The sequence below is a fragment of the Fonsecaea erecta genome, assembly GCF_001651985.1.
Source record: "Fonsecaea erecta strain CBS 125763 chromosome Unknown Scaff1, whole genome shotgun sequence".
Classification (NCBI taxonomy): Eukaryota; Fungi; Ascomycota; class Eurotiomycetes; order Chaetothyriales; family Herpotrichiellaceae; genus Fonsecaea; species Fonsecaea erecta.
In genome coordinates this window covers 4,478,328-4,489,349 of record NW_017387244.1, presented here as the reverse complement: position 1 = coordinate 4,489,349, position 11,022 = coordinate 4,478,328, and the positions used below count along the sequence as shown (strand labels likewise).

Sequence of the window (11,022 nt, the reverse complement as noted above, 5' to 3'; positions counted from 1 at the left end):
CCCCAACCGCCGGGAGCTTTAACTGGAGCCGATTCGTCCTCTACGTGCCCATAGCTTTAGCCTTACTAGCCTCACCTAGCTACCTCGTCCGCAGTGTATGTACGCAATTCCCTGCCCCTCCTTTCAAAAGTTTTCCAGCCGCCTGCATTTGATCGAAAACAGCAGCGCCAGAAACGAAACGGAGGAGGTTGGCGAACACAAGCCTGCCGCCATCGTCATGCGAAGGACCGAACGATGAAGAACTACACTACCAAAAATATCATGGCGGACATGCATCATGCATGCGTGTCTCTCAAAACCCCGGGCGTTCGTCAGCTCTCGCTCGCTCAATCTACCACCCACTACCCACCACCCACCACCTACCTATCTATCCCACGAGCTGAGTTGCGAACTGCAGGCTTGGGTGGTTTGCTCTTTTTCTCCTCTCGAACCTATTCTCGCTTCACACCCGATGTTGTCCTCTAACGCAGATGTAACTCCCATCGCGTGAACAACCACCACCATCGCCATCCTAATCCCCCAATTGGACTACCACCTTCGCCTCATTCTCCTCCCCCTCCCCCTTCTCCATGCCGCTGATCGAGCAGCGGTCGCCCGGCCAGGACTCGGTGTACCCGGCCGTCATAGAATCGACAACCGCGCAGAGCCAGTGGATCAGTTACACGACGAGTACCAGCGAGCAGCAGCAATGGACACCCACCACGTCGTCAACGCCAGAGGGATGGGTGACAAGTTACACGACGCAAACAGGCTGGTTTACGAGCTATACCACGACGACGGACTGCGACTGTGAGTGGGGTTCCTACACCACGTCATCGTCGTCGTGGTGTCCGACCCCCATCATCGTCACGCCCACCACGACGAGCGTGATCCCGATCGTAACCACCTCGCCCGCCGGCGTCATCGTCGTCGCCCACCACAGCAAGGGCCTGGCCCCCGGCGTGGTGGGCGGCATTGTGCTCGGCGCCTTCTTCGGCGTCCTCCTGCTCGTCCTCCTGTGTATCTGCTGCTCCCGCAATTACCGCACGCGGCGGTACTACGCCAGCTCCTCGTCCTCGTCTTCCCACAGCCACTCGCCGCGGCGGCGCAAGCCCCCCGTGGTCGTTATCGACCCGTACCCGAACAGACCCGCGGCGAACCTCACCTTTGTCGGCGGCGGGAACTACCCCGGCACCCGGGTCATGGTCACCAAGACCCAGAAGATCTTCATCAGACCCCCGCCCGTCAGGCAGACCAGGACGGTGCGGGAGACGAGGAGGGAGAAGGTGGTCGTGGTGGAGGACGACGATTAAGGCCCCCCAAAAACGGCCTGCAGGAGCCTTTTTTTATGTAAACAGTAGAAGGAGGAGGAGGAGAAGGAGGTGAATTGGTGTATGTATGCACGCACGAACGTTACACGACTACGCAATGACTGGGGAAGGGGGGCACTTTGGGCATTGATGAGCGCAACGAACGGTATACACATATCATACATGAGATGGGAGGGCAGGGATCTTTAATTGACATATGGTTTTTTATCCCATTTTAATTTTTACAAAGATACCTAGGTCGGTGGAACGAGAGTGTTGGTTCATTATTCCAAGAGAAGGAGAATGGATGCTTTGGAAACTGCAAACATACATTTATTAAGCAAGCCCACATGGAAATAGACAATAGTCGTTAGTAAATACAATATATCAAATATCGTTGGCCAGAGAGACAGAAAGAAAGAGCTTCCTGTCATCAGCATTCCGAGCACACAAACATCACCCAAACAGGGCTCAGCTCAGCTACCAATGAAATACTTGGAGCGCGAAAGCCATCATCGGTTCCCCTAAACGCCCCGCTCGTCAATCTGATCTCAAATCCCTCCGAAAGATAAGAAACCGAGGTCACACAGTATAAATCCGACCCATACCCTATGGATGAATCCTCACAGCTTCAACGGCGTGGTGGCGTTGTACCAGCTATACGAAAGACTTCTCGCACCACCTGTTGCCATTGGCACGGACACCGGGGTCGGTGGCACTGCTGGCATGGGATGGTGCTGCATCGGCGGCGGCACCGCGTAAGGATCGTACGTGGGCACCGCCGAGTAATAGGGGATTCTCGGGTCCGCGGCAGGCATGCCCATGGGCATCGGCATGGACGCAGCAGGAGGAGGCCTGGCTTTGATAGACGGAGGAGCCGGTCTGTGATAAGACTTTATTGACGGGGCGCTGGACGCGCTGGATCTTGAGCTCGCGCTGGACCTGGAGCTCGAACCAGAACTTGAACTCGAGCCAGAGGTCGAACTGGAGTGCGAGCTGGAGTGCGAACGCGAATGGGTGCTGGCGCTGAGACGGGAGCGGTGGTCGTTATAGTCGTGGTCGTGGTCGTCGTGATATCGAGACGATGCTCGCGATTTAGGACTCGACCTGGATTTGGCCCTGGACTGCTGTTCTATTGACCTCGGTGGTGATGATGGCGGCGGTGGCGGAGGCAATCTGGTCTCTGGTTCAGGAATTACTTCCACCTCGTCGTCGCCTGGGTGAAGAGCGCCGTGCATGACCGGAGCAGAAACACTCCTGTTTGCGTTTACCTCGCCTTGTCGTCTCAACTTCTCGGGGCTCGCACTCAGATCGTAGGGGAACGCAGCGCGGCCTTTGACGTTCCCGCCGCCGCCAACGTTGATGTTGGGCGATTTGCTCCTCTGGCAAGCCAGATACGCCAGGGGCCCTCGAAGAACGGCGGTCGGATCGTGGTTGACGGGTCGTTTGCGAGGGGGAGGGGGTGCAACTTTGACCCATCCCTGCGGAGTGAGGATGGTCGGCATTATTTATGGGTGAATATGATGAGAGAGAGAGGCGAGATGATGGGTGAGGTCGAAATGTGTGTGTGTATGTGTGTGTGTATGTGTGTGTGTTTGTGTGTGTGTGTATGTCAATGAGATGGATGATGACCTTAGTGTGGGATGGGCTTTAGTGTGGGAAAAGAGAAAGCTGAGCACTTCTGAAGAGGAAGGGCAGACTTGGGACAGTGCTTGGTGATCGTTGTAGGTTGCGTGCGAGTCCTCTGAGGCAATTTTGGAGATTGTATTCCCAGCCACATGGGAAAGTTGACGAGGCTGGGAAATTGGGGAGCCTGGGCCATGTCGGAACCGCCACGCTTGTTAAATCGAGCGCTTCGCCCTCATAAGTCTTGGTATGATGATTAAAGTGAGACCAAGTCATCCACGGCAATCATCAAATGCCATGCCACGTCAGAAACGACCTTTTGTGACCTTGATGTTGCAGGGCCAATGTATTACCATGCCTCAGCTGTGCCCCAGCCTCGTGAGTTTTATATGGTGGAGACAGCCATCACGTGAGCTCCACAAGCCTTTGGAGGTGGATACTAGGCGACATAAATGCATGGCTGACACCCTCCGAGAGGATCCGTTGTAAATTGGCCAGATCTCAATGGTGACTTCTGGTAGTTAATCCTGCATACCATCGCAGTCGAGAATTGACACCAAGGCGTCAAGGGAGCGATGAACCGGTCCGAAAACCTGTCCACATTTACTCGAATGTCCTCGCGTGCAGGAGTCTGGTCTGCGAAAACCGTAGTACAAATGTGGCCCTTACGAGCACTTCAAGTCTTCCATGTTTAGACACAGAAGTGTCCAGCAGGTTGCGTGTCTGGTCGCGGGCTATGATGTTCGGTTGGCTGACCCTCTGGTGTACCTCCAAATATGGTCCTTTCTCTACTGGTGTCCTCCCTGGATCCCTTTGACATTTCCGCAGATATGGGACGCGGCAGACCTTTCGAGGTACTCTGCCCAGTTTCCACCGTCGGTTTGTCGCCACAGATTCGACTCGGTCTGGAGAGTTTGCGGGAAGAGGCCTGATACATCGTCAGGGAGGTAGGTTGTGCCCATGCCCATTCCCCGTTCGGGGCGACAGTCGATCCAGAATGTCTCAAAGCCTTGGTCTGCTGGCCTGATCCCAGAGCGGATAACCCTGATCTTGATCAGGTCCGGAGATGAGACGTCGTGAGCACTGCCATCGTCAGTCAGGCATGAAAGCAAGCCACGCGAATGTTGGCTTACATTTGAAAGGTTTCGCTTCTCTGATCGTACAAGAGAAAATTGCTGGCGAGGAGCTGAATTCGACTGTTCTCAGGTATATCATGACAGCTGGGGGCATCATAGACAGTGCTCCCTGTCTCTTCGAGAGTCACGATAAATTCTGCAAGGTCAGCTGCCACTTTGTTTTGCCAAATGCCTTCTGTCCTAGGGTGAGATCGCATCAAAGCGATGGCGCCCCTGCGGATGATCGATTGCCGACAACGCAAAGCGATGAAGGAAGCTATGGCAAGGTATTCTATCGGGAAGCCAAGACACGTGTCAGCGCCAGCAGCCTCTTCCGTGTAGAGCATATCGGCGAGCCGGGTAGTTATGTCGAGGAGGACTTGAAAATCAGCCACATGGTTGTCAAACACCATTTCAGATCGGTGTACCTTTGACTCGAGTCGGATCATGACGGACAAGAATTGCATCTCAAGATAGCAGGCTCCAATGTTGAAGTGGCAAAGAGATGAGGGAGTGAAGCAAAAGCAGACGCTATGGCTCCCCTTACCGAGAAACTTGCTGAATGAATTATACCATGCCCATAGCAATATCCGTCCTTCATGAATGGTACTCTCATCACCATAAGGCCAAGTGTCCTGTTTGTGGACGGACTGGAGACGGGCGCAGAGACCATGAACTATCTTGTCAAAGAATACGTGGCTTTCTTGGAGAGATTGAAAACATTCTGGCGGGCCGATGGAGGATATCCGCGGCTGGTCTAATCTTATCGGCATCAAGGTGGCAGCTGTGTTCTGGAGATGACATAGGATAGGCGCAAGATGCTGCCCAATGAGCTGATTCGATGGCTTGACATTGTCCCAAGAGCTATGCAAAGATCGCCATTCGGACAGAACGCGTAATCCCGCATGTAGGTGAACCAGGGCATTTGGCAAGGCCCCTCGAACATTTTCAAAAAAGGTGAACAAAATCGACGCTAACAGAACATCCTCAACATCGCTGTGAATTCCAGCGTCGAGGAGGCTTTTGATTGCCTTGTTATACTGGCAGATGGCAAACTGCTGGCGGTCCAGCTGTCGAACATGGTCGGGAGTGTCGACACTCTCGTGATAGGAAGCAATGGCGACTAGCGCGTGCCGGACGATACCACGAGAATAGCCAGCTTGAATAACCAGACGGTTCCAGAAATCGTGATGGGCGAAGCTGAGGAGTTGCCTTGAAGTCCTGTCCCGGAAGTAGTAGAACCCCCATCGTTCGTCCTTGTCTTGGGGTATTTCGAAAAGAAGAGGTCTTAGGGCGACGTAGCCCTCGCATCGACGTCCGGTCGAGGTGCACCTCTCACAGCTCGGCTTCTTTTCGTCGCAACGTATCTTTCTTGCTTTACAAGTGACGCAGCCCGTGCGAACCTTGGGAGTATGGCGCCTCGACCTCTTCTGCGTGCATTCCAGTAAGTTCGTCATGGTGTACAGTCTTGTCCACGGTCATCACTATCTCGAGACCTAGATTCGTAGCCGGAGAGTGAAGGGTGTCTTGATCTATCAAGGCCCGCTTCGGATGGGAGGCCAAACCTTTTTAAGTCTGAATGGACATCGAGGAATGGAATAATACTCGCTCGGTAGGCATCCCTACACGTGTGCCTAGCGGCCATGCGCGACATGACAGGCACAATCGTATCGGGTCAGCACTGGAGGCCTGATGATCAGTTGTGAATCCAATCATAGAGGGATGCAAGGTGTGGGCGAGCGGGATGCTTTGCCGTGATGTTGCGTGCCATGCTCAAAAATAGGATGCTTCACCGTAAGATCTACGGTCGATCACAGATCGGCGACTTGCCATTGGAGCATCATCACGTGCTCGTCTATTGTCGCAACCTTAACGGTAAGGGTTTCCCCTTTAAACCTTTGAACATGACCATCCCTTCACTAACCATCCCGTTCACATCTCTCGACCAATGTCTTCCTCTGCAGACGGCTCGGCTCCCCCGACTCCCTCTCCCTTCAATTACATTCTCTCTTTCCTGCTTGTTGGCATCTGCTGGGGCTTCACGACACCCTTCATCCGCAAAGCCGCCGTCAACTACACAGCTCCATCCCATCCCTCGATCACCGACTCCAGCCGATCGTGGATCTCGCGACAGGTTGCGAAGGCCTTCTTCACCGTCGTGGGACTCTTGAAAACGCCTACATACGCCGTTCCGTTGCTTCTAAATCTGACAGGCAGTATCTGGTTCTTCTTGTTGGTTGGGCAAGCCGGTATGTACAGTTCATGGCATTTGCCGAACATCGCGATCTATTATTGTTCTCAAGCTCATCACATCGATCTTCCCTGTCCGGATGCGCGCTGATGCCAGGGCATTACCTAATGTTTCATGAACTGATTGGTAAGCACAGAATTGTCTCTTACAGTGCCCATCACCAATTCTCTGGCATTTCTCTTCACGGTGTTGGGCGAATGGTACGCCGAGGGCAAACTCATTTCGAGAGATACCTGGCTAGGCATGATATTGGTATGTGGTGGCATCGGGCTCTGCGTTTGGTCGAAGGCCTGACGTGGATATAATGATGGAAATGAAGTTTGGGCTCAGATTGCCTGGAATATAGACGACTATAGACCGCAGGGTGGACATAGAAAGCGGGCAAGCGGGTGAACAAGCGATAAACAACCAATCCTTGCAATGGAAACAGGTGAACTACGATCTATTCAAGGCTCTCTTTTCCAATTCCATGTCCAGGTCGTCAAGAACTCCTAGTGTTCAAACGCTCATCCGAGTTCTCCGGGGTATCTCGCCATTATGAAGCACTATCGTTGCCCAACGTATACATACAGTGTATCTCTGGAAACGCCCAACCGTCGTATACTTGATTCAAGTCGTCATCCAAAATGCCGCTCGTGCATTCTCAAATATGGTGGGCTCTCCGCGAAATCATACCCCACGGAACTACGTAAAGTTAGTCAGAGACCGGGCGAAAGACTTCGATCGACTTACCATCCGTACAATCAGGAACCAGCATGCGCCAGTGAACCTAAAGAGCGATAAACCCGCCACCGACCACAGAATGACCGCCAAATAAATAGTCGAGTTCTGCTGTGCAGTGTCGCCAGTGTCGATTCTTTCGAAACCCGAAATGTTCAGGACGGCGGCCACGAGAATGAAGTTCGTGATCATCCAGGCGGTGACTACGTTGCTTCGAAAAGACTTGTAGTAGTCCTCTTGTTTATCAGCTGGACTCTGCTTCCTGACTTCTTTTTCTGCCTTTGTCGCAAATCGCTTCAGTTCTGCATCGTACTGGGCATTCAAGTCACCGTCATCCTGGGGGATCATCACGTCAACCATCCCACCAGGCTTGACGTTTGCACTCGGAAGCTTTTCCGCCTTGTCATCTCCTTTGGTGCCCCACGTGATGTCATGGGTGTTGCAGAATGCGTAGATGTTGAGGACATTGATGTAAGTCGGCGTGAGGACGATGTATTGGATGAAACACGTGAACATGTGCCAAGGGTCGAAGAACAGAAAGCTTGCCACGAACCAGAGGACGTATGTGCTCGCTAGAGACACAATCAGGCCGAAGAAGGTGCTATTGTTGAAGATGGTCGAGAAGCTGAAGTCCTTTTGGTTGACCTCCGTCTGAATCGACTTCACCGTCAGGAAGATCGAAGCAAAGGTCAGCCAAATCATGAGAATAGACCAAAAGATGACCATTGCCAGGTAAGACTTCTTGGAACCTTGAGGTCTGTTACCCATAGACAAGATGAAGCAATAAAGAAGTGTGCCCAGGTAGATGAACTCGAAGATGACGCCCAAAACCGTGCCAGCTCTCCCCAATGGCCCTGGTGAGCCAAGGGAGGCCGTCAAAAGCCGGAAAACCAGGAAAAAGTTGCCAATTGCAAACCAAGCGAAAAGCATGTTGATGGTCTGGTATGTGAATTCGATCAGGAACATGAATTTGCGTATAGCGCTGTGGTTGCTACGCCACAGCTGATAGACATGTGCCACGGCATAAACTGCGGCAAAGAAGGACCCGTTCAGCCAACGCCTTCGCTGAAGGATAAACTCGGCAATGCCATCAGGGACATCGGTCTCGCCTGTGGCCGACTTGACATATTGAAGGATCCACTGGCAATTGCGCTTGCTGACGAGCTCGAAACAGAGGATTCGATCTTCGGCAAGATACATGTTCGCAGTGAACACGCCAGCGTCTGCGTGCATAGTTTCGCCTTTGAAGTATTTCTCGAGAGGCCCCTCACCATTCTTGTCGTTCTGCAAGGCCACATAACGGTAAGCCGAGAAAGCACCGGGGAGCACCGAAATGAAGCCGAATGCAGACTCCAGAGGCTTGTCCAAGATGTTCGACATTTTGTATTCGAAGTTTTGGGTGGCGACCAACGGATTGTAGAGTTTCTTGCCATGGTCCAACATGACCTTGATCTCACCGCAAGCGCCACCACAAGAGGGTTCTAGGTCAAAAGCTTTCCACAGATGGTAGATGGAGTCTTTGCCGGGTTTGGTACCGGCGTCGATGAGGACACAAATATTGGGCTCCAGCACCCGACCGAAGGCTTGGAAGAACCAGCGATGTGAGTTGATCTTCTTCTGGTTCTTCTCTTTGAGACAAAATAACAGTTGAACCGGGGTCGCGGATCGCGGCTTTAAAGACACCTGCGTGCCTTTCAGCTCGAGACCAACCTGAGTGGTGTATTCGTAGATATGAGCGGTGACATCTTTGCCGTTGACCTGTTGTTTGGCAATGCCGTCCTGATAGACACCTAGACCGGCGAGGACTGCCCTCGTTCTGGGGTTGATTTTCGCACGGCCGTCGCTAACGATGCAAACGACGATCTTCTTCCACGCTTCCTTGCCCCATGTTTTGCTACTGTTGCGATTGCACATGAATTCAATGTTCTTGAAGACACCGATCATGGTACGAGCAAACAGGAATTCGTCCTCATTATACATGGTGACAACGATGAAAAGTTCCGTCTCTCTCGGCTTAGCAAACAGTCGCTGTCTCAGAGTGAACCGCTCATTGTAGAACTCCGAGGGGTCGCATGTGGCGGCTGAGTATCTCATATGCGTAAACTCGTCTCTCTCCGGCGGCTTCGCATGAGGTACATTAGCCAAGAGTTTAGGAGGAACCGGACAATCAAGCACTAAATTGCCATTGAAAAGCTGCACTTCCTTCACGGTCTTCCATCTTCGTATTGGCGCCGGAGACGGCGTAGGGCGCTGCTCATCATGGTACCCATCATAACCGATATCTTCCTGAGCATGCGGATCTGGGCCATATGCGCCATCAGCCTGAAGGATGGGGACGTTGTCGTTGTCCAGTCGGTATGGATGTTCCGGCGTAGGATAAGGATCTAGGGCATAGTCGCCTTGAGGATGAGGTGAATATGCCTGTGTATAATATGCGTCGTGATGTTCCTCTGGTGATACAATGTAGTCATTTCTTCCGTAACCAATATCTCCCCCTGGTCCAAGAGGCCGCTGTTGTTCATACTGCTGGTTATGCCCATGAGAATGCGGGATGTTCTCTACCGAGTATGTCGGCTGCATGGCAAGGCGGTCGTTGGAGGCCGTCGGCATCTGCAAGTGCAGTTGTTGTCTCGAATGGGCCTCGTCTGGGTGAGCGTAGGGTTGTAGTGGTCGGCCAGGAGAGGGGGACCGAGAATCGTAGTGAGGATTCATCGCAGGAGAATAAGGACCGTCGCGCTGAGGGTCGCCTGAGGGCTGAAAGTCAGTATACTCGTCGATATCAAGTAGAGAGGGGTCTCACCGATGCGATTGTAGGCCATGAGGGGCCGCAAGGAGAAGTGGTCTGTGTTGCTTCGGGGACAGGAATGCGAGGACGGAGCAAAGACGATCCTTGTGTCAGAATTTAGGATCTTGAATGGTCGGACACTGTTCGCAAGAAGGATCCAGCCTGCGATCTGATCTGAGTGGAGTATGGTCTATACGGAGTATTGTTTACTCTTCTATTACTGGATCTGACTCTGGGGGCGCAGCCGTCATCAAGTCTTAGGAAAGTTGACGCCGGACGCCTTCGAGGGTATCCAGTTTGCCCTGGGCCGGTTGCACAGAATGAAAGAAAGAAAAGAGAGGATATCCGTCAGGGTGATACCAGATACATGTGAGATGAAAAGAGTGTCCTGTTGGTTCTCAGCTGGGCTCAGGTCGTCTAGCTCTCCGTGTACTGTAGTACCTCAGCCCTCTCTGACTACTCTCTTGATTTTTCTGTTTCGGGCATCCTGGGTGTCAGACCCGCTAGCCGGCTGATTGGCATTGGCTCCTGTCACTTACCGAACAGGCGCCATGGGCCCCGGGCGCCCACCAGCCAGTTAAAGCCCCGCCCAGAAGTCATCGCCGCAGAAACGCGCCACTGCCCTGCAGAAAAGATGGATGCGCCCACGTTTCTTGGTTACTGCAGTTTCCGCCGCTCATCATGATTAAGCCCCTTGTTTCTATTTATTCACAGCCAGATTTGGGATTTGCATCGATGTACGATCTGTTTGCCTTAAACCATCTCTGGCCTCACCTATTTCCATATCGAGTGTTCCTGTACATTCTCGTAGCAACCTTGTCCTTGGGATGCTTTCCCTGGTGCCTAATAATGCTTGACGCGCAATCTCCCTCAAGGCGAACTGCAGATTCTAGTGCCTTGTGGCTGTGCAGAGAACGTTTCATGCTTCCCCAGACCGACCCTGCCAAGTTCATTAGAGGCTGACGAGGAATTCACTTGGCAGGGCTGCGTACCAAGTACACCTTCCCCGCCTCCACTATCGCTCGTAAGTTCATTTTATCAGTCCCTATCAGTACCCATTGCTGCGTACGAGGTACCTACATGCGATTCTATGCCAACCGCAGTAGTTTATCACGAGCTCCTCTAAAGCTGTTCTCAATTGTCACGTTGAATCCTCTGTTCTACTTGTTGTTCTCGCGACGCCTTGCCGTCGGTGAGTGACTCCCACGCAACCTTCCACGCAACTGTCGACTGCGC

The 11,022-nt window shown here is 52.7% G+C and overlaps 5 protein-coding genes across 5 annotated transcripts; 2 read left to right on the top strand and 3 right to left on the bottom strand.

Annotated features, from left to right (window-relative positions):
* Positions 1-569: 569 nt before the first annotated feature.
* AYL99_01609 (hypothetical protein) lies at positions 570-1,292 on the top strand (the record flags this gene model as incomplete). The annotated part of the gene is made up of 1 exon (XM_018833125.1): positions 570-1,292. The coding sequence occupies one exon, from the start codon at positions 570-572 to the stop codon at positions 1,290-1,292; it is 723 nt and encodes a 240-aa protein (XP_018699004.1).
* A 620-nt stretch (positions 1,293-1,912) lies between these two features.
* On the bottom strand, positions 1,913-2,794 carry AYL99_01608 (hypothetical protein; the record flags this gene model as incomplete). Its single annotated transcript, XM_018833124.1, has 1 exon — positions 1,913-2,794. The coding sequence occupies one exon, from the start codon at positions 2,792-2,794 to the stop codon at positions 1,913-1,915; it is 882 nt and encodes a 293-aa protein (XP_018699003.1).
* Positions 2,795-3,703: 909 nt separating this feature from the next.
* On the bottom strand, positions 3,704-5,487 carry AYL99_01607 (hypothetical protein; the record flags this gene model as incomplete). The annotated part of the gene is made up of 2 exons (XM_018833123.1): positions 3,704-3,998; positions 4,049-5,487. The coding sequence occupies 2 exons, from the start codon at positions 5,485-5,487 to the stop codon at positions 3,704-3,706; spliced, it is 1,734 nt and encodes a 577-aa protein (XP_018699002.1).
* A 491-nt stretch (positions 5,488-5,978) lies between these two features.
* On the top strand, positions 5,979-6,575 carry AYL99_01606 (hypothetical protein; the record flags this gene model as incomplete). The annotated part of the gene is made up of 2 exons (XM_018833122.1): positions 5,979-6,279; positions 6,418-6,575. 2 exons carry the CDS (start codon positions 5,979-5,981, stop codon positions 6,573-6,575), a joined length of 459 nt encoding a protein of 152 aa, XP_018699001.1.
* Positions 6,576-6,950: 375 nt separating this feature from the next.
* Positions 6,951-9,820, bottom strand: AYL99_01605 (chitin synthase 2; the record flags this gene model as incomplete). The annotated part of the gene is made up of 3 exons (XM_018833121.1): positions 6,951-6,965; positions 7,014-9,748; positions 9,802-9,820. The coding sequence occupies 3 exons, from the start codon at positions 9,818-9,820 to the stop codon at positions 6,951-6,953; spliced, it is 2,769 nt and encodes a 922-aa protein (XP_018699000.1).
* Between the last annotated feature and the right edge of the window lie 1,202 nt (positions 9,821-11,022).